Consider the following 20,808-nt stretch of genomic DNA (forward strand, 5'->3'; position numbering starts at 1 on the left):
ACTGTACACAATGAGACTGGTTCAACATGCATTTCTTTTTCATTGCCCTTCCATGCACAAGCCGCCCACTATGTGAGGCGCGCAATGCGCCCCGGCGGTTATGCCTGTTACACAAGCTAAATTCAAGCAAAGCGGATTGGCCAAAACCTCAGCACCTGAAGCCATACAACAATGTCCCCGTGAGGCGGGGTTGAGTTCGTACAGCCTTGCCGTTCTCATTAGGCTTTTTTCCTTCTCTGTCCAACTTGGGCTCGAACCTCCTCCTGTCGTGCTGTACTTTGTTCGTTATCATCCAGGTCCTGACCCAAGCGGTGTCGCCCCGCCCCCCTTGACCAGCCTTCGTACGTTTGACATAGCGTACCGTCCAAAGTGCCCATCCGCTACGCCCGTCTGTCTCCTGCAGTGACCCGCGACAATAGTATTCCGAGCGCCGTCATCACTACTGTTCTTTCCACCATGGAAGCCCTTGCAGCCCTGAGCTTCTGTTGCAATGTTCTCCAGCTGGTCAGCTTCGCAGGAGAGACCGTCTCCTTGTGCAAGAATGTGTACAATGGGCAGCCTCCTGATGCTGACTTTAAAGTGCGTTCTATACCATGCTTGCTGCCCAATACCTCTGCTACTCCTAGAGAACAAGTTGGAACTGATCCCACAATTAGGATAACGTAGAGGCGATGGTCAAGGTCTCTTCGCAAATTCGAACTCAAACCAAACCGTCCGGCGTCCCTGATTCAAATGCGCCTGGTGTGAAGGATGTTGCGAACAAGTGCAACATTATCGCACAGGCTTTGAAAGACGAGTATAATCACATAACAAGGAATCAGAAGACGGGCAGCATATTATCTACCGTCAATGTAGCGGCTCGCCATCAATGGAGGCGAAATCGTCTGGAAAGATTGGAGTCATCTTTGAGAGACATTCAGAGCACGATGGACACCTATCTCTTGGCTGATCTCTGGTATGTAAGCTCTTGTCCTCACTTTATTTAGGCAAACTAATAGCCTATGTTTAGTAAACAAAGCGCTGCTGCGCAAGAGGCCAACAAGGCTAGTTTCAGAAAGCTGGACACCAACCTGCAATGCTTCATAACCCAGTGTGCAAAAGGCGAAAGATCTGTCACAACTTTGATTCAGCGCGAGGCCGTTTCCACTAGGGAAGCCATCGACCGGTCCATGAAACAGCAGTCGAAATCCATAAACGCGCGCGTTACGGTCGAAGCCGAAGCAACCAGGAATCACACGAAAAGTGAGGTGCAACAGGTCACACACTCTATGTTAGCACTTTCACTCGAGAAGAAAAATAAAGAACGTCAGATACGGAGTAGAGACCGCTTCATTCAAAGCCTCAAGTTCGAAGGCATGAACGAAAGGTTCAACCAGGTGTCTGACTCGCACCACAAGACTTTCCGTTGGATCTTGACATGCCATGACGATTCGGTATATTGGGTTTCAGACGAGGAAGATCGTGAACTTGACAACTCACCTCCCGGTGATACGAAAAGTCTAGCCGACTCAGAACCAAACGACTCGGGAGCAGAGTCGCAGGAAGACTCACGGAGCACGGCGAGCTCATCTGTCCACGAGCAGATATGGGATTGCTTCCACTGCTGGCTCAACCAAGACGACAAACTTTATTGGATACAAGGAAAGCCGGGTTCAGGCAAGAGCACGTTAATGAAACACCTGGTGCAAAACCCAGCAACGAAGGCAGCCGTTCGCACCGCGAGCCCTGGCATACTTATTCTACACCACTTCTTCTGGAAACCCGGGTCTAGCATGCAAAACTCCATTAAGGGGCTTTACTGTACCTTGCTCTATCAACTGTTGGTTGAAGGCCCTGAGGACATTGATGGAATCATCAGAAAGGATCCCGCATTTGCGAGAAAAGACCATGTGAGCGACTGGTCGACTTGCGAGCTCCAGAGCCTTTGTATTCGACTTTTCCGACATCAGTCATCCTTGGTGTGTCTGTTTATTGACGGACTTGATGAAGTTTCAAAGGACGATGGTGCCATCAACCTTGTCACTGCAATCAAAACTATGGTGCAACTTCCCAACGTGAAAGCATGTGTCTCCAGCCGCCCTGAAACCGCTTTCCTTGCACGTCTAGAGACATATCCACATCTCAGACTCCAGGACCTGAATCATCGAGATATTAAGAAGTTCTGCACGTCCACGCTGGCCTCTCATTGGCATAATCGAGTGTCTGAGAAGGCTCGAGCATCTATCTTGAACGAAACTCTTCATAAAGCGGAAGGAGTTTTCTTATGGGCAGCGCTCGCAGTGAGAGAGATCATTACTGGACTGGATAACGATGACAGCGAGCATGAGCTCCAAACCAGAGTCAACCGACTGCCGTCAGAGTTATATGCTCTCTATTTGGATATGTGGAGAAGACTCAATGACGATCGGATATTGTATCAACAAGAAGCAGCCTGGTATTTCAAATTACTACTTGAATGGGTTCATACTCCCGGTCATCTTCATTACGATGGTTATGGGGACAGGGATTCTATACCATTACTTAGGGTTGTCGCAGCTTCAGATAAGATGGTTCAACGGACGGTCCTCGAGAAGAACAAATGGATTGATTCAGATGTCTTACATGATCTATTGGACAAAACTCTCAAAAAGATCGGAGTGCGGTGCGCTGGCCTGCTTACAACCACGCCTAGAGAGAGAGATCTCAGTGTAAAGGCCTATGCACACCATTATGATAAGCTGCGCCCGCGGATTACATATCGAACAACGTTCATACATCGGACTGCCATTGATTTCTTGGTTGATACTAAAGAAGGTCAACAAATCCTCCAATACTGTCCAACCAGCGAGGATGAACTAAGCGCTGATCTCGTCAAGGGATATCTGATTCAATGGAGGATCTTTGAAACGACACGATTTGCACAGTCTTTAAGGATGGATATGCTCCACTGTATGTTTCGTGGAATATCACACCTTACCACATTGCCTGAAAAAGAACTGTTTGAACTACTTGATATCTGTCGAAATGAGATTGAGTCTGGGTACTTTGGCTCTTTTGTGGGTTCAAGCCTTGTTCTCACCGCCCGGCCAAGGTTCACTCAATACGTCCTCTCGAGGATATTGCAGTCTCCAGAACCGGTTTCTTGCGCGACGTCAATACTTCGAGACATGTGGGATGCTCGTAAACCAATCTCACAGAATCTGGATCACCCTGGCTGCTACGTTGAGCCTCTTCTTGCTCTTGGTGCGCGAAGTAACGTAAGAGGGATATGCCAAGGCTATATTTTAGACCACGAATATCACGCCAGCCCCTTCATGATAGCCGATACCGCGTTTTGGCGATTTCTAAAATGGACTGTACTCTTGGGTGAACTCCAGCTTTTACAACCGGGAGAATTTCTACACCTATTGCAAAGCTATCTCGCAAGTGAACCAGATCTAGCTTGTCGCACCCAAGTTTCGATAGAGTTCGGAAATAGAACAGCTCATTATCTACCAGATAATTGGCTGCTGAGCACGGCTGGGCTTCCCGGACTTTCTGAGAACAGACCCGTGTTCACGATAGAAACAAATTTAGTCTTCTTCATTGAGACACTGATGACATGGCTTGCACATCAGAACCATGATGGTAGTAAAGTAACCTTCTCAGATGTTCTCGAAGGCATAGCATCAAGGAACACTGAGCCTGTCTTCAGGCTTCGATTTGTTACTGTGGGACCTCGCTCGGTTGCCTCAAGCTACTGCGTCGTGAACCAGAGACCATCCGACCAAATAACAAGTCAGCTCAAGGGGTGGGTACGTTCACAACTATATCAGGAAATTATCGACGACGACTTGGTAGCCATGGCCTCGAAGACTTGCAATGAGATTGCACTTGCCGAATCAGGCAATTACCAGAAAGTTGATGAGGATTTCAGGGCAATACTCGCCCGGGAAGGAGTGGGGTTTGCCTTTGCTGAGAACTGCACCGAGAATTTAGGTCCTGGGACGTCGAATGAGGTATCCATAGATTGAGGCATCAGCGAATGTTGAATTAGGTATAAAGCATCATTAACGCCGTCATGGGTAGCGTCGGCTGATTATGGGTACTGCGTGGACAAGTTGTAGCATGCTTCAATGTAGTTCGCCAGGTTTATCTTGTATGTTTCTACTCGCTATGGATGGAGTCCGTGGGTGGAATATACCCGTCGAGGACTATAGTCATATTACTATAACTAGTCGAATCTCCCTCTAATTTCAGCTGAATTTGAGAGGTACATATTTTAGTAATGTAAGCACGGTTCCACCCTGAGTATCGACTGAAATCGACTCTTTACCGTGGTCTTCTGGCGGTCAATGTTTCACTGGCAGAATAGGGCTCCATCAACACAAACATGTCATCCACGCAAAGGGAAGATGAGCTTGTCAATCAGCTACGCCAAGGGCTCCATACTATAGTGCACCCCCTAGGACACAAAATATCAACAGCTCGTCATTGGCAAGCCGGTATGAACAGTCACAATCTACGAGCTCCAAGAATTGATCGCCGATCATAAAGATGAGTCAGTATTGCGCTATGCACAGAATACCAGTGTAGCCACTGTGGGAGTTTAGTCGATGGATTAGGAGTCGGGGCTGTGCTGAAGTCGCGTGAACCAGAAAAGCGGGTGTCGTTGAAGGGTACATGGGAAGGTGTCACTGGTATTGCAACCCCCCGGCCGGACTTCCTACATGGACGGGCAGATGTAACTGGTTGTCGGGGTTGGATTCGCGTATCAACGCATGATGTGGAACGTCACGAGAAAACATCCTTTGCCCCTGAGCGGCACCCGGATGCTTTTATGGGATATTGCTATCTGTCGTCAAGACCCATATTTGGCCGGGTCGCACGAGGCTGCGCTGAGGTCAGACGAGGCCGATCAAGATCTTCTTCCGACCCACCGTCGGACCGCAGGCCCGGGCCATAGCATCGATATCGTCACTCACCGGCTGCCGGCTGGCTATCATGCAGAGCGACTGTGAGGGTTCCACCTTATCCCGAGCGGTGGGGACTAGGCAGCCGCTCATCAGCCCGGATGGCCCGGGGGAACAGCTCCGATAATATGATGATAAGTCTAGACACGCTGTTGGAGACGAGACTGAGAGATGATTGACGCAATTTCTGTGGGTTGTTTCCAAAGTACACCCCAAAGTACCGCATATGTACTCCGTACGCAAGTGCAGTGGATAAGACTCCATTCCGGCGAAGTGGATATAGGAACGTTGGTGGTGGATCTGGTGATCTGGGGCGTTGCAGCGGTGCGGCAGTGGATAATGTATGCAGGCGGGCGGCTGTCAGCATGACTGTGATGCACTGATTATGGCATCAAAACATATTGGTCCAGGCCTGACGTAAATCCGAAAAGTGCGAGGTAAGCAGGAGTCAAGACCAGGCTCGGGTGCTCGCTACTGAGTTATGTTAACAGCCCACCTTCTAGTCGGCGGGCGCGATCACTTAACCAAGTTTACACTGTCGGCGTGCAAGAGACATGTCAATGACTGCCTGTTTACGTTGTAGGGCCTGTCATCGCAACGTGTGAGGCAGACCAAATGCAACACTTATCTGATAGGATTTATATAAACATCTATGGTGTTGTGCGAATGATACGCTGAGGGAATTCGGCAGTGACAGATCATTGCCTGTTCCGGACTGCTGATAGCCTCGCATTGCCCTACCATGAACTTGCGTGCTAGGAAAACCTGATTGTACACCAGGCCCGGCCAGGCTCGGTTGCGGAAGGCCACCGAATATGCATCATGATGGCGTTCTGCTTCCCCTCTGTAGAGTCCGATGCGCATCATGGAGAGACGTGTCGGCAGCAGTACGGGAATGTCGCTTTGCCATGCGCTCTTACGAAGTAAAGGTGTGCTACTGGCACTAAACAGTTCGATGATGGGCTTTCAACGGGACACACATCGACATCGGCATTTCAGCATACAATCAGCGATGATGTAGTACGGGCCGGTGGCAGTTTAAGAGGGCCCTATCCGTTTTGGAGGCTAAACAGTAAAAGGCCCGATGGACTGGCGGGAACTCGTGGGAGTCTTCACTCCGTCATATTGTCGGTGTATCCTGGTCGATTAATCCAATTGAGGGTTTCGTCCGGTTGTCAGATTTGGAAATTTGCATCGCCAGCTAGTTAGGTAGCCTGACAATTTCAAATGTTCCAGTTTGCCAGTCTTCCAGCCCTGTGGGTTAACAAGCTCACTCCCCTGCAGCTTGTGTGAGCCCTTACCCACGAAAAGCAGGCGGGCAACGATCTGGGAAACGTAACTGCCGAACCATGCTATTCATTAGCCCGGCTGTTCGGCTACAAGGGAAAAAAGACAATTAAATAAGTAGAGCAAAATTGACAAAGTGTGCGCTCTCCGAAGGCAATGTGTGACGTCTAGTCTGACTGCGCAAGCTGGATTATACTGTCTTTGGTAGTTGATAGTGGCCGATCGCGCCCTGGCAGTGCCTGGATGGGAAAAGTGGCGGCTCTGCGGGAAAAAGTCTGTGCAAGGACGATAAGCTGTGGCACAACAGCACGTTTGAGCGGCAAGATCTGCCACGCACCAACCCAGTCAGGCAATCCGATGGAAGGTAGTCACAGGGCTTCATCGCTCGATGCCAACGGAAGTCATCGATTCAATGAGAGGTCAAACAGGACTGGCGAGCCCTCGAGCACAAACAACAAACACGTCGGGGGGCTTGCAAGACTTACCCATAAGTTACGGGGCACAGGCAGAGGACTTCAGTAGCTCCACTGAAACCGGCCTGCCCCTTGGCTACTATTGGCTCAGTCCCTAGTCATTCTGCAGAACTCATGTACGAGAGCCGTCATTGGGCAGGAGGAATGGCCAGGGTCTTTTCACATGCCAGACGCCGAGGGCAGGACACGACAACTACAATACTCTGTCCTGCCTGGTACACGCCGTCGCAAAAGACGAGCTGAGGGATTCCTACCCTGCTTGCATACGGCGGAAGCATTGCACATGTACTCATGTACTGTGATAAGGCAAGTTGGCATCATACAATGCCAGCCCACAGTACAGACGCGCACTACCAGCTTCTCCAGACCCAATTTTGAGGCACCAATATCTGGGGGAGGGTCTTCGAATGACTCGGATGTGGATTGTACGTCACAGCGCATGCGACGGAGCCATGTTGGGCGCAACGGCCGTTTGACAAAGACGCATAGCAGAGCCCAGCAAACAACGAACCTTATTATCCTGTCCATCGAAATATGTCCTGAATCTTAAAACGTTAGCTTACCCGTCTGTTTGGCCAGGGGCCGGCCACATGCTGTTATGCGCGTCGTCCGTAGGGATAATGGCGGGCGACTATGTCAGTACCCAGCTGCCGCTTGCCCGTGCTTGTCTGCGTGCGATGCTCGTCTTGCTCATGTCAAAAACACGTTTCGTCGAGGGTTTATCCAATGGTGATATTCTCCGAGTCAGGACTAGCAAGCCGGCCGGTGATCCTGGGGATTGGCAAATAGATTGCCGAAAGATCTACGGGCATGGCATTCGCCAAGGCTGCGGTGAGACAACATAATCCGTAGGATCAAGGGGTGAAGCGTCGGGTGGCATCGGAGTACGGCGTCCTGCCGGGAGGGATACGGCACGCGGAACCCTCAAATCAGATCACGTTGAATCATAGGTATACTGTAGATACCCATGGGATTGTCTGGGCAGGTCGGGAATATGAGATTACTGCATATGTAAGTACATAATAGAAAACCGTCGCATGCGTATGGGGGTCGCATATGTCGGCCCAGGCGGGCGAGTCCTGTTTAGGATATCATCCCAAGAGCGCCTCAGCCGTCCCTGAATGCTTTAGAGCTGCTGGTAGTGATCCCCTACACTGTTACCCTGCGCCTTTACCGCCGTAGCCGAGTAATGGAAGCTGGATAGGGCAGGTCAAGTTATAACCTTATCGACTAGGCAGCATGTCAATTGCTTCCACTCAGCCGCCCGTCTTGGTACTGCAAGACTCCAGGGCAAGCAGGGCTCAGGGTCTGTCTGTGGCTGAGTAGTGTAGACGCGGTCGTCGAACGACTGCAATCAAAACATTGGAGAGGCAGGGATAGGCCGCCTACAGCGAAGGGCATCAATCAATCCCATTCAACCACTCATTTCATTTCACGGAGGGGTATGAGGGGCTGGCTGGCTCGGAGGGGTTCGAGGGGTTATGAGGGGTTCGTCCGAGGGGCAGATTGGCAATGAGAAGAAGAGGGAAATCATCCCTCTCTTCCTCACTTCATCTTCGATCGCACGTTGACTGGCATCCATGGATAGCCTGGTAAGTTCGGCTCTGGCACGCACCCACAGTTCTGGATCGCACACCAGGCACGCTATCGCCAGAACCGAGCATTTGCAGCCCCTCGACAGTCAGACTGTGCATGTACCAGGTGGACCTTTGGTAGAGGGGCGCAGACTCGCAGTAACCCCCGCGCTCGTCCAGCCGCAGTCCTTGGCTGGAGGGACCCCACGGGTTCCGCTTTTCGGGGACGCTTGACGTCATTTTCTGGGCGCTCCAGGCGGCGGTTCATCTGTGCTTCCGATGGTGCATGAGGGCTCCATTTTTATCTACAAGTCGCATCGGCCTTGTTCAACAGCGGCCTTGGTTGCTCTTGGCTATGGTGGCATGGCGCTGGCCTCTATTGGAAGAAGCCCCTGGCAAGCCTGGGTATCACAAGATAGAGTTTTCAATCCCGACTCAGAGATTTTCTGCTGTGACGTGCGAGAGCCTCACAAGCCGAGTACTGCAGTACGCGCAGAGCTGCTTCGTTCTGGAAGTCATCCACACGCCATCTGAAAGTATATCGCTAGATCCTGGGGTCGACGGGTCACCTCTCATCTTCGATGACGGCCGGGAGTCCCGGTTTTCTCCTGCAGCCAGCACTCAGTGTCATTGTTCGCTCATGGACGCGCTCCGCTAATAATACGGGGTATGGAGCGATAGGGTGATAGATATTCAGAGGAAGTATGGAAAATCGGGTCTGAGGCACGTCGACTGGGTTGGGTGGAATACTATTGCACCGCCAAGCCTGCAGCATTCCGACCGCAGACGCTCAGATCAGTTCCAGTCTGGGTGACGTTGTCATCTGGAAAACGGCCGAGTCATTCCCCGGACGAGGACTTGTCGGGAACGTCAGGGAGCCGGTGCTATGGCGCGCAGATAGCGACAGACTAAGTACCTCGACGGTATGTAATGGGCCATGGTCCCCCTTCGCCTGGGGCGGCGGAAGATAGGCAATGGCTGTGTCTGGTTGGTCGATGGCTTGTATCGGGTTTGCCTCTGGCAACTCGCTGGCCCACATGGTCCCTGATCCGAAAATGCCTCCTTACATTGGCTCTACGTCGAGATGCGTATTCCTTCGGGCGCCAGCCTGCGCAGGCTTGCTGGACGCCATACTCTACTCCGCGCCCCTGGTACAAACGTTTGACATGCAAGGCCAAGGATAGCAACCTGATTCAGCCCCACCCAGGGGTCCACGCCGTCGACCAAGTCCATCTCTGTGTTTGGACAATGTACACATCTAATCACTCTGACTGTAACATGTATGTCGACAGCACTTGCCTTCATGTGCCCACAATTCCAATATCCACAGTATTCCACTCTTCCTGCCGCGATGAACATAAATATGGGAATCCCCAGACGTCCCCGTGGAGCTTGGTTTTCGGTTCTCCATTTCTATACGGATATTTGACCTCCAGTTGAGCCCAGTATCTGACAGCATCTCATCAACAACTTTCCGATTGTTTTCACTTGCGTGTAGAGTTCGTTCCTTACCATACACTTTCACCATGTCTCCCGAACCTCAACAACCCGCCAAGCCCTCTTTTCACAGAGGCAGCTTTGTCGATGAGCTCGAGACCGCCCGCAAAGACTTGACACAGAAGCTAGTCACCGGCCAGTCTCCATCTGAGGCTCGATCGGCTTCGTCAGCAGACTCTCTCCCAGCTTTGACGCTGTCGTCATCAGGAGATTCGGCCTCTTCCTTGAGCCCTTCTATGAGCGCCACACCCTCCACACCACCCACGGAGCCGACATCGCCGCCTGAGGATCTGGTTGCAGACAGTTTTGCTTTCGCCTTCGATATCGACGGCGTTCTTATCCGGGGTGGACGCGCAATTCCCGAGGCCGTTGAGGCCATGAAGGTGCTTAACGGCAAGAACGAGTATGGAATCAAAATGTGAGTCTGCTTCCTATCTCAGCATTCTATATCAATTTCTGACTAACCCGGTTGTAGTCCTTACATCTTTCTGACCAACGGTGGTGGCAAGTCCGAGGCAGAAAGATGCCGTGATCTGTCCAAGCAAATGGAGATTGATATCTCGCCGTCTCAGTTCATCTGTGGACACACTCCCATGTCGGAGATGGCTACCAAGTATGGTACTGTCCTCGTCGTCGGTGGTGAGGGCGAGAAATGCCGTATGGTCGCTGAGTCATATGGCTTCAAGGATGTTGTCACTCCGGGCGATATCATCAAGCACAACAGCGCGACTACTCCTTTCCGCAAACTTACTGCCGAGGAGCTTGCCAACTCTCGTGAGCGCGACTTCACCGATGTGACCATCGATGCTGTCTTTGTCTTCGCGGACTCTCGCGACTGGGCTGGCGACCTTCAAATCATCCTTGACGTTGCCATGTCGAAGGGTGGTCGCCTCGGTACCACCTCCGAGACCTTCGACGAGGGCCCGCCAATCTACTTCTCCCACAGCGACGTCCTCTGGTCTGCTGCCCATGACGATCCTCGTCTTGGCATGGGTGCCCTGCGGGGCATTGTAGAATACACGTTCAAGGAGGTTACCAAGGGCAAGACCTTGACTACTCATGCTTTCGGCAAGCCTCAGATTGGCACTTTCGAGTTCGCTACAAGACTTCTGCAAAGATGGCGCAAGAACGAGCACAACCTGGATTCCCCACCCGAGACTGTTTACTTCGTTGGTGACACTCCCGAGAGTGACATCCGGGGTACCAACAACTATAACACTCAGGCCAAGAACGACTGGTACAGCATTCTCGTCGAGACCGGTATCTACCAGCAGGGTACTACACCTACCTACAAACCCCGTAACACTGTTCCCACTGTGCTTGATGCTGTGAACCACGGCATCAAGCGTGAGATGCAGAAGAAGAAGTTCAACGGCAAGCTGGGTCTGGCCGAAATTGAGAAGAACTTCAAGCCAAGACTTAACGATCTCCCCAACTGGCTGCTGAGCAACAGCGACTGCGCCGTCCTCAGCCCGTCTGAGGAGCGCGCCCTCGAGCTCGTCGTCTCTTGAGCAATGGTCGTACCAATCCGATTTGAAACGATTTCTTTTGATACCACGTTTGCATTCACTTAAGACCCTTACAGATCATAGAGATATGAACATAGACTGGGCATTTTCATTTCATACCACATTTTATACATCATCGGACACGGCAATCATTCATGCATGCTCCTTTGGGGAGAGCCAAGGAGAATGACCGAAAGGAATTCATTGGGCGGCGTTTTAACGATACACCGGTGGCTTTTACAAAAATGGAAACACAGGATTACAAAGTATCAATCAAGATTTGCTTTTGTAGCGCGATTTGGTGGAATTTTCAGCGTAGTTTAGCAGATAGTATGTCAATTAGACACTCCTTGCAACATTTTACTATCATTTTATCATTGTGCTGCTCGTAAATCAACGCGAGTTGTGATAATCATCCATCCTCACTAAAGATTACAATGCCTGAGTTGAGGGTCGGCAGCATCATCCACTTGCTGTCTCAACAATCGCTTAACTACCATTCCATTTGCTACGCCCAAAGATCATGTCTTCGTTTTCTCATTTCCTCATTTTCTTATGCCCCTACTGTAGATTAACAAACAGCCCTCCATCCACTAGCAACTGCGCACCCGTCACGTAGCCACTCAACTCCTCACAGGCGAGGAACACGGCCGGCCCCGCCAGATCGCTGGTCACGCCCGTTCGGCCCAGCGGTATGCGGCCCTCCATGTACTCGCGCTTCTTGTCGTCCTCGAGGTCCTTGTCGTTGAGCTGGGTCTTGATGGTGCCGGGCAGCAGGGCATTGCAGCGGATGCCGTGCTTGCCCAGCGCCACGGCCGTGCTCTGCATCAGGCTCAGCACGCCCGCCTTGGTCGGCGTGTAGTGCGTCTGCAGGCCGCCGCCGACCAGGGCCGAGATGGACGAGATGCCGATGATGGAGCCGCCGGGTGGGCTCTGCGCCGCCATCTGCCGCGCCGCCGCCTGCACCGTGTAGAAGGCGCCGTCGAGGTTGGTGCGCACCGTCCGCGAGAACAGGTCCGGCTCCAGCGTCAGGAACTCGGCGAACTGGCACACGCCGGCGTTGGACACGCACACGTCGAGCCGCCCGCCGAACTTGGCCACCGCGCGCTCGACCAGCGCCGCCCCCGTCGCCGGGTCCGTCACGTCGCCCGGCAGGTGGTCGAGCGAGCCCGCCGACGGGTCTGCGCTCCTGAGGGCCGCCGCCTCGCTCACCAGCGAGTCCAGGTGCGCCTGGTCGCGGGGCAGGTCCAGATGGTTGACCACGACGTTGGCCCCCTGGCGAATGTACTCGAGCGCGATGGCCCGCCCGATACCGGTTGTGCCGCCGGTGATGATTGCGGTCTTTCCCGAGAGCAGGTTGGACACGGGCATCGTGAGAATTCTGGATGTGGTGCTTTCGCTATATCCGTAGTACTGTCGTGTTGGTGGGGGAGGGGTCCTTGATGGAGGGGTAGTTTTGGGGTAGCTTTACGCGAGGTTTGTATCGTCAGCACCTGCTTCTTGATTCAACGTGTAAATTCTTGTAGACAAGTATATTGGGTAGGAAATAGGTGTAGTGTAGGGGAATGCGTATTTGATTTTCCTCGTCCCAACGGGTATGAGCCACACGATTTACCCAATCTTAGACCCGCCCCCCTTTGGGGCTTCGCATTCAACTTCATCCCCGCGAGGACCGCTTGGCCGCATACTGGTAGACTATGCCATTGATTCCTGTACATAAGGGCCAGGCCAGGCCATGTGTCTCTACTATGGGCTCGGGTTTCCTCTCCGACTTCGTATCCCCCAATCGACAGGCTCCACCTAGTGGTGTGCACCGTGGAGCCACGAGCTGAAGGTTACTCTCCCCGCGTTCTCGGGTCAAAGGACACCGAGGGGTCTTCGGGAGATGAATCGGCGAAAGGCTTTGCGCACCAGAGCTTGGTGGGTTGACAGACCGAGAGCTTGGCATCACGAGGAATTGGATGCCTATCAACCTCCAAATTTCAGGGTATTGGATTGTCAGCAAGGTCAATTGACTGCCGGCACCAATTGGGGTGTGGTGTGGTGCGGGTACCTGACATTGGCGGAATCAACTTTCTCCCCTTGAGGAAGCAAGTACTAGTGACTAGTCATCCAACTGCCATTATATGATTTGCATGCAAGACAGGGTACTCCTGACGATTTCAGTAGGTCATGAGAAGTTTATATTCATTCTAACAGCAATGCACCGTTGGTCTCATGCAAACTAACAAAAATAAGTACCATGCAAGAACGTCCGCTCTCGTATATTTCCAATCGTCGTCATTGGGGGAAAGCCAAGTACAATGGGTCCCGGGGTAATCTAAGCAGCGTTCATGTCCTTCACGCCCTCTGTAAGTTTCTCGATAATGGACGGCTCTCCGTTCGGTTTCGATTCCTCCTTCTGCTCTGCGGGCTTGAGAGCAGCAACTGGGGGAGGCGTCAGAAGGTAATCGGATGGGATCAACTTGGCCCTCGCAGCGGGGTTAAGGGTGAGACCGAATCCAGGCTTGTCGAGGTCTGCTGTGGTCAGGAAGCCCTTGGTTGGGATGGGTTCATCAATGAACAGGTCACCGAAGACTGGAAGTACGCTCTTTCCATCAGGAGAGTTGGCCAGGTACTCCTGGAACGGCGTGTTTGGTTGCGAAATGACGAAATGGTAGCTGTAGGGACCACTCGCGTGAGGAACGACAGGGATATCATATGCTGCGGCCAGGGCTGACACCTTCAACAGCTCGGTCATTCCACCAAGCCACATAACATCGGGCTGAATGATGTCCAGGTTCCGGCCCTCGACCAGCTTGCGGAAGCCGTATCTCGAGTACTCGTGCTCTCCGGTTGTGAACTTGAGAGTAGGGTGTGCCCGCTTGATCTGCTCGAAGCCGTCCGTGTCATCGGGGCTCAAGCATTCCTCCCACCAGTTGATGTTGAGATCTTTGCACTTCTCGGCGATCTCGATTGTGTAGGAGACGTTTAAGCTCATGTAGCAGTCAACCATGAGAGGGAAGTCCGGTCCGACACTTTCTCTGTGCTTACGCAAGAAAGCAATGTTCTTCCTCATACCCTCATGACCATCTTCTGGGCAGTAGGGCAAAGGCACCTTGGCTCCCCAGAAACCCATGTCCTTGGCCGCTGTCGGCTCAGGCCCGGTGCAGTAAAAGTTGAGGCGTTCCCTCGCAGCGCCACCGATAAGCTTATACACCGGCTCGTTTCTGATCTTGCCCAGCAGATCCCACAAGGCCAAGTCAATAACAGAGATAACGGCGACAGGCAGACCTTTGCGGCCGTAGAACATGGAGGCTCTGTACATCTGCTCGAACAGAAGGTTTGTGTTCCTCGGGTCGGCGCCGATCAAGAATCGTTCAAAGTGCTGGTGAACCAGCCAGCAGCCTGGGGGGCCTGTACTCCTGAGTCAGCTCGATCTCTTTGCTCGAGATTTTGTTGTTGGGGATCATAATGCACCTCCAAAGCCCGTTGCGAAACCCACGGTGCCATCTGTAGCCTCGATCTCCACGAGGAACGAGCCCAAAACATTGATACCCCAGCTTGTCCGCGACTTCTTGTATTGGTCCCAAATTGAGCAGGGTGTCGAAATGTCGGAGTCAATGAGCCTGCAAGAGAAGATCTAGTTAGTAGTTGATTGGTACAATTGTAGAAAGTCCATAGACTCACCAGTGACCGCCCTTGACGTTGTGATAATCACCACCTAGACTTGGTCAATTCTCCCATGCTGTAGACTAATTGACTTGCAGTCGCAGACTCACCGGAGCCTACGCCGCCGATAATAAAGGAGCGAATGGCCTTGATCGTTGGGAAGTCCCTTGCAGCCATCTTGAGCTTTTCACTTATGACGACAATGCGGGGAGCCGATCTGAAAGTGTTGGGAGGTGTGTATACGCGTGGACCAAGATAATGGGTGTTAAAGGGTTTCTCTAGGGAGGGAGGGTTCCAAAATGGACGTTCTCAGGGTACCCGCTGTCTATTACAAGTGCACGCGAGCCTTCGGTAGGATTACACAAAGAGGAGGAGCAAGTAAAGCAATCGTGGGGGGCGCCTCAGTACTTCAAGCTTCACACAATCCGAGTCGCGATGCAGCACTCGTCGCTCCGTCGGGGTCAGATCCCCCGACATATGGATACAGTTCCAATTGGGGGGAGGCGTCCCCGCCGCGCGCAGCTTTCAGCATGCCAGTTGCAAGCTACGCGTACCCACCGAGCCGACTGAATCTTGGCGGTCTTCTCAATGGCGGGCCGGTGGCTGTTCCAGTCGGGTTCTAGTCAGTCATGGGCTCATTACGAGTGTGTGTAACTAGATATTGCTGAGATCGAACTCTTTGCTGCTGGCCGGACAGCTGCGCGTCGTTGGTAGCGCACAGATCGGCATCCTGCCGGCAGTTGACTGACTATCCATGGGCTTAAGGGTGCCTCGGCAAGCTATAGCTACCTTGGATGCATGCCGAGTAGGTACTGAACAACCACGGAAGACCACCAAAAAGGAGTGTTTGAACCGATAAACCTCCGTCTGCAATGGGTGTGGCTCTGTCTTCACTTCAGGACGTTGGACACCACGTGAATACGAAAGCTGAACCTGGTCTGGCCAGAGCACGCTCCCCGTCTAAGTTCGGGCCAATTTCCCCAGACCCGAGGCCCCGAATCGGGTCAGGCCAGGGACGACATGGCAGGGGCAATCAACCACATGTGCTCTGCAGAATCAAGCGAACCGTCCAGTGAATCTAGTTGCCTAGGTACTAGGGATTAACTTGCCCTCGAACGTCGGGGCCCTAAAAAGTTAGAACTGCTGTTCTACAGTAATCGCTGAGATAGAGCAACTTCGTACAGCAGCGTCTTCAGTTTTTACTTCTAGGTCTGGCAGTATGAACCACGTGCCCTTACTACTATGGTATATACCTAGGTATCCCGACACGACACTCTTGAGTTGGGTTCCTGCCTTTGGCCCTCTTTCGGACACGACAACAAGACTTGTCACACCGTGGCCATCCTGGCACCTGTGTCGCTTCTGGCCAAGAAATCCTAGCGTCGCACGTGAGGACGACCCCAGATCTCCAATCTTCTCGACAAGCTTCCCCGCATCAAGAGATGAGAGACTGGGATGAAGGACCTGCGTCGCGGGTTTTTAATAAATGCTGGCTATATCTTCTGCACCGTTGAATGAGGGCTTTGCTCACAATGCCCGCCAAAGCGGCTTAGGAACGTGTGTGCCAGTGCCAATTCGGCGGAAATGATACAACCGTCGGGCCAGAATTCTTTCAATGGCTCGCTTGCCTCCTGTAAAGTCCTCCAATCTGAGCCAGCGCGCCACCAGCAGTCGCCGGGCCTCCCATTCGGATCTAACTTAGTCATTGGAACCATAGTTGTTGACTGACTATTCCTCCCTCGACGCCGCGTGTGCAACTTTGCCTCCCCAATCACAGAGCCTTGACCATCCAGGAGACCATGCTGCAATAGCCTTCCTCTTTCCTGGTCAGACAAATCCCACCTGGTCCCCAAATGTGCGTGGGTGTGGGTTGCCCGTATTCGTAGGCCCATCCATCCACCATCCCATGTCTGCTGCCACTGCGTGACCGTTGCCGCTCGGATTCGGGGTGGCCTGCCCACAATTAAAAATCCCCACGTTCCCAGACTCCGTCTCCCCCATTCTGCTCAACATTACCCCGAGCTTCTCATCGACCGTGACGCTTCGGTCGCGCGCAACAGAAACAGCCCGAGTATGCTGCCACCCGCCCGGCTGCCAGCCCAAGCCCATTCTATCTTTGAACCGAGCCCGGAGAGTATGCGCTAGACAGCTGGCTGCTGCTGGGTTCTGCGTGTGATCCAATCCGCGGGCCATGATGCAGCCTGCCCATCTGCACACGGGCTCGCTGTCACACATGTCACCGCCACATAGCCATAGTAAACAGGAGCCCGAGAGCGATGATGGAAATGGCGTGCACAGCGGAGATGATAATGACCCGGAAGACGACCAAGATGAACCTGAGATGGCGCGTAGTGGCAAGCGCAAGCGCCCTGTCTCTGTATCGTATGTGTTATATTTTCCCAGCCTAGTCTTTTGTGTGTTTATACCCCGTCCGTCCTCTCGGTGCCGTCCCCATTGCCCTCGTACTCCTTCCCCCCCTGCACTTCCCCTTTCTGTCGTTGCATGTTGGGTGTCGGCTCGGCATCTTTCATCGGCACCCTCGTGATCCATTGGGATGTCGCCGGAAGCATCCCATCAAGATCCACGGCCGACGTCTCCAGGAAGGCACCAATCCGATCACTCGGACTCCTCAGACCTTGAACCTGAGGCCAAGAAACCTGCTAACGTTGTTCTCTTCCCAAGATGCGAGCTGTGCAAGCAGAGAAAGGTGAGCCTGGTAAATTGCGCTGCCCGTTGTCGGTCTGACGCAGGCTCTCCCTCGGGTGCAAGCCGAGTACGAAGGACCACTGCTAAGACTGCTTTCATAGGTAAAATGCGACCGTGGCCAACCATCATGCGGGTGGTGTAAGCGCAACTCAGTCCCTTGCGAATACCGCGAGCGAAAGAAGCCTGGTCTGCGCGCTGGTTACGGAAGGGAGTTGGAGCAGCGTCTAGACAAGCTTGAGGAAATCTTGAGGACTCATTCCGAGATTCTTCAGCATTCATACGTTGGCAACGCCGCGCATCATGCCCCGCCGAGTGTGCGGACCAGCAATCAAAGCTTGCCCAGTGATCAGGGCACTCCGCGTGATCATGGTGGCTCGGTATTCCGACCCAATGACCCTACGAGAACACCACAGGCAGAAACGGCCCTGTTCTTGCAGAAGCCGTCGTCGTTCGCTCCGGTGACACAGAGCACCGACTTCAGTCTACCGCCACCCACGCCATCTATACACTCTGTTCCAGACGCTTTTCAGCAGCAGATGCCCCTTCCCGGTATATCCCCAACGAATCAGTTGCCCGCACTGCAAACGAGTTCAGCTACTCAGGATTACTATGGCAATCAGTCTTTGCAGTCACCAGGTTTCAGTGTCGCTCAAAGCCAGACTAATCTATCAGCTGACCAGGATCTTCCCCCCTACGACTTGCTCTACGCTCTGGCTGACCTATACTTCAAACATATCAACACATGGTGTCCCATCTTACACCGGAAGACAACACTGGACACACTTTTTGGCCCTTCCACTCTGGATGAGACTGACAGGGTACTCCTCCATGCCATAGTGGCCACAACCTTAAGATACTCGACGGACTCGCGATTAACGGAGGAGCGAAGGCGCCACTATCATGGTATCTCAAAGCAACGGGTTCTCCTCTATGGCATGGAGAACTCGTCTGTAAAGGCGTTGCAAGCCCTTGTTATTCTTGCCCTCGACCTATGCGGTGACAGCAATGGACCTCCAGGGTGGAACATAATGGCATTGATCACGAGATCCGTCGTTCAAATCGGGCTTGCGGTTGAGACTAGCTCTTTCTCTGTTTCACCAAACTACGCTTCCATTTATACCCTACGAGCCATGATATTACCGGAGCCCAGAGACTTCATCGAGGACGAGTCTCGGAGAAGGTTATTCTGGATGGTATATCTGCTCGATCGATATGCTACATTAGCTACTGCATTTGAATTTGCTTTGGACGACAAGGAGATCGACAGGACGTTGCCGTGCAGAGACGACATTTGGATGAAGAACCAAAAAGTTGAAACTAGGTGGTTTCAAGCCGAGAACCATGCACCAGATGGACCAGATCCAGATATGAACAAGCCCGAGAACCTTGGCGCCTTCTCATATTACATCGAGATACTCGGGATCCTCTCCAAAATCCACAAATTCCTCAAACAACCTGTGGACATCAGCGCTCTAGGCGACGTCGAGCAATGGCAAATGAAATATAAAGACCTCGACAATCTTCTGACTTCATGGAAGTTTGGTCTTCCGGGCGAGTACGGGAACATGGCCAAGCTGTTTCAACCTGGCTGCGGGAAGTCAATAAACTGCGGTTGGATCATGCTGCATGCCACATATCACACCGCAGTCATAAGGCTACACTCGTCTGCAGCATATCCAACAACGCGCTCACCGATCTTCACGCCGTCTTACAGTGCCAGTCAGCGTTGCCACGGAGCCGTTGAGAATATTGCCGCACTTGGAGAGTTCGTAGTGCAGAATGGGTTGCTCTCGAAACTGGGACCACCTTTCGCGTTCACTTTATGGGTCTCTGCCCGCCTTCTTCTAGTTCACGGCTCCACAGTCGAGCACAAGCTGTCGCCTCAGATTGCTTTCTTCGTGGACACACTTCGGGACATGGGGAGGTATTGGCCCGTGGCCGCGCGGTACTCTCAGCTGCTCCAGCGTGTTTTGGATGAGCACAGCGATAGCGAGCGTGTGGTGGGCTCGACGGGGGAGAGGGTGACACCCTCATCGGTCAGGATCCTCGCAGACATGCGAAGGACGGCATTTGACCTCGACTTCCTCATCAGCCGACAGCCTCGCCATCTTGCCGGTGCACCGAGCCGGATGCCGAGTGTGACGCCCGCGAGGACGCCGGCCCCAAACGAGCTGGAGTATCTCGATGTGTTTGACTTCTTTAATGTACCCAGGCTGCCATTTAATAATGAAGTCGCTGGCATGGCGGGAGTGCAACATAACGGAACAGGGAATGAGATGAATGTCGACCAGTCCTCAGCAGCTGGTGTACACAATGGAAACTCCAATGGGGCCACCAATGAGTTCAACATTACGAACTTCATGGTTGACGCGAATAGTGACTGGCTGTTTAAGCAGCCTGCTCTCAGCGGCTGATCGACTGGCTCACGATCTGCGCACGTCATGCGATAGTGCCAAGAAGACGACAAATCTGTTCATGCTAGACACAACCAACGTCCTCTGACTCGTGTGGCTCCTTTATATCGGCCTGTAGCCTCTGTTGGAATCTTGATGGTGTAATTTCTGTGATCTGGACCTGGGCGAGAGGTACATGTATCTGGATAGTAATCCGCGGTTCGGTTGGTTGGGGTGTCTGGTCCATTTTATTAGTACCACGAGAAACGGATTATCGAGCAAGGCGTCGTCGTTGTTTTTCCTTCCGGGGAGGCAGAAGAAAAAGTCAATTGAGTAGATACCCTCGTTACGAAGCATTTGCCTACTTTGAATCGTGTGTGTGGTCACAGAAAGAGAATGTGGCTGTAATAATCTAGCAGCATCTTCCTGGAAGTCCAATGAATGCAATAGGATTAAGCCCGCCTGTTTCGTGCGATAGGATGAACTTGACTGTGTCTTTGACTACTCTGTCCACTCGACCTCCATCACCACGGACGAAGACACTACCACAGCACCAATACCCGCGGGATGTCATCGTGAAACACGACACTTCTTACCCCATGAACCAGTCTACTATGGTATCGGCGTGTCTGCCCCTTTACATTGGCATTGATGCAGTCATCAATCGAAGGAAAAATACGCATGCAAATTTGCAACAAGTGAACCAGAGCAAACATTAGAAGTTCTAGTTGATTCGATTGATGAAGTAATCTTTTCTGCAATGCCAATAGCTTGGCAAGGGCAGTGGA

At 52.5% G+C, this 20,808-nt stretch overlaps 5 protein-coding genes across 5 annotated transcripts; 3 read left to right on the top strand and 2 right to left on the bottom strand.

The window, feature by feature from the left end:
* Positions 1 to 456: 456 nt before the first annotated feature.
* JN550_007547 (uncharacterized protein) lies at positions 457 to 3,992 on the top strand (the record flags this gene model as incomplete). Its single annotated transcript, XM_049319409.1, has 3 exons — positions 457 to 579; positions 657 to 955; positions 1,010 to 3,992. 3 exons carry the CDS (start codon positions 457 to 459, stop codon positions 3,990 to 3,992), a joined length of 3,405 nt encoding a protein of 1,134 aa, XP_049170523.1.
* A 5,799-nt stretch (positions 3,993 to 9,791) lies between these two features.
* On the top strand, positions 9,792 to 11,273 carry JN550_007548 (uncharacterized protein; the record flags this gene model as incomplete). Its single annotated transcript, XM_049319410.1, has 2 exons — positions 9,792 to 10,180; positions 10,238 to 11,273. The coding sequence occupies 2 exons, from the start codon at positions 9,792 to 9,794 to the stop codon at positions 11,271 to 11,273; spliced, it is 1,425 nt and encodes a 474-aa protein (XP_049170524.1).
* A 558-nt stretch (positions 11,274 to 11,831) lies between these two features.
* Positions 11,832 to 12,641, bottom strand: JN550_007549 (uncharacterized protein; the record flags this gene model as incomplete). The annotated part of the gene is made up of 1 exon (XM_049319411.1): positions 11,832 to 12,641. One exon carries the CDS (start codon positions 12,639 to 12,641, stop codon positions 11,832 to 11,834), a length of 810 nt encoding a protein of 269 aa, XP_049170525.1.
* Positions 12,642 to 13,590: 949 nt separating this feature from the next.
* Positions 13,591 to 15,098, bottom strand: JN550_007550 (uncharacterized protein; the record flags this gene model as incomplete). The annotated part of the gene is made up of 4 exons (XM_049319412.1): positions 13,591 to 14,666; positions 14,730 to 14,878; positions 14,940 to 14,973; positions 15,032 to 15,098. The coding sequence occupies 4 exons, from the start codon at positions 15,096 to 15,098 to the stop codon at positions 13,591 to 13,593; spliced, it is 1,326 nt and encodes a 441-aa protein (XP_049170526.1).
* Positions 15,099 to 17,115: 2,017 nt separating this feature from the next.
* JN550_007551 (uncharacterized protein) lies at positions 17,116 to 20,041 on the top strand (the record flags this gene model as incomplete). Its single annotated transcript, XM_049319414.1, has 3 exons — positions 17,116 to 17,303; positions 17,604 to 17,628; positions 17,729 to 20,041. 3 exons carry the CDS (start codon positions 17,116 to 17,118, stop codon positions 20,039 to 20,041), a joined length of 2,526 nt encoding a protein of 841 aa, XP_049170527.1.
* Positions 20,042 to 20,808: the final 767 nt, after the last annotated feature.

This window comes from Neoarthrinium moseri, assembly GCF_022829205.1.
Source record: "Neoarthrinium moseri strain CBS 164.80 chromosome Unknown scaffold29_Wmoseri_CBS_16480, whole genome shotgun sequence".
NCBI classification, from domain to species: domain Eukaryota; kingdom Fungi; phylum Ascomycota; class Sordariomycetes; order Amphisphaeriales; family Apiosporaceae; genus Neoarthrinium; species Neoarthrinium moseri.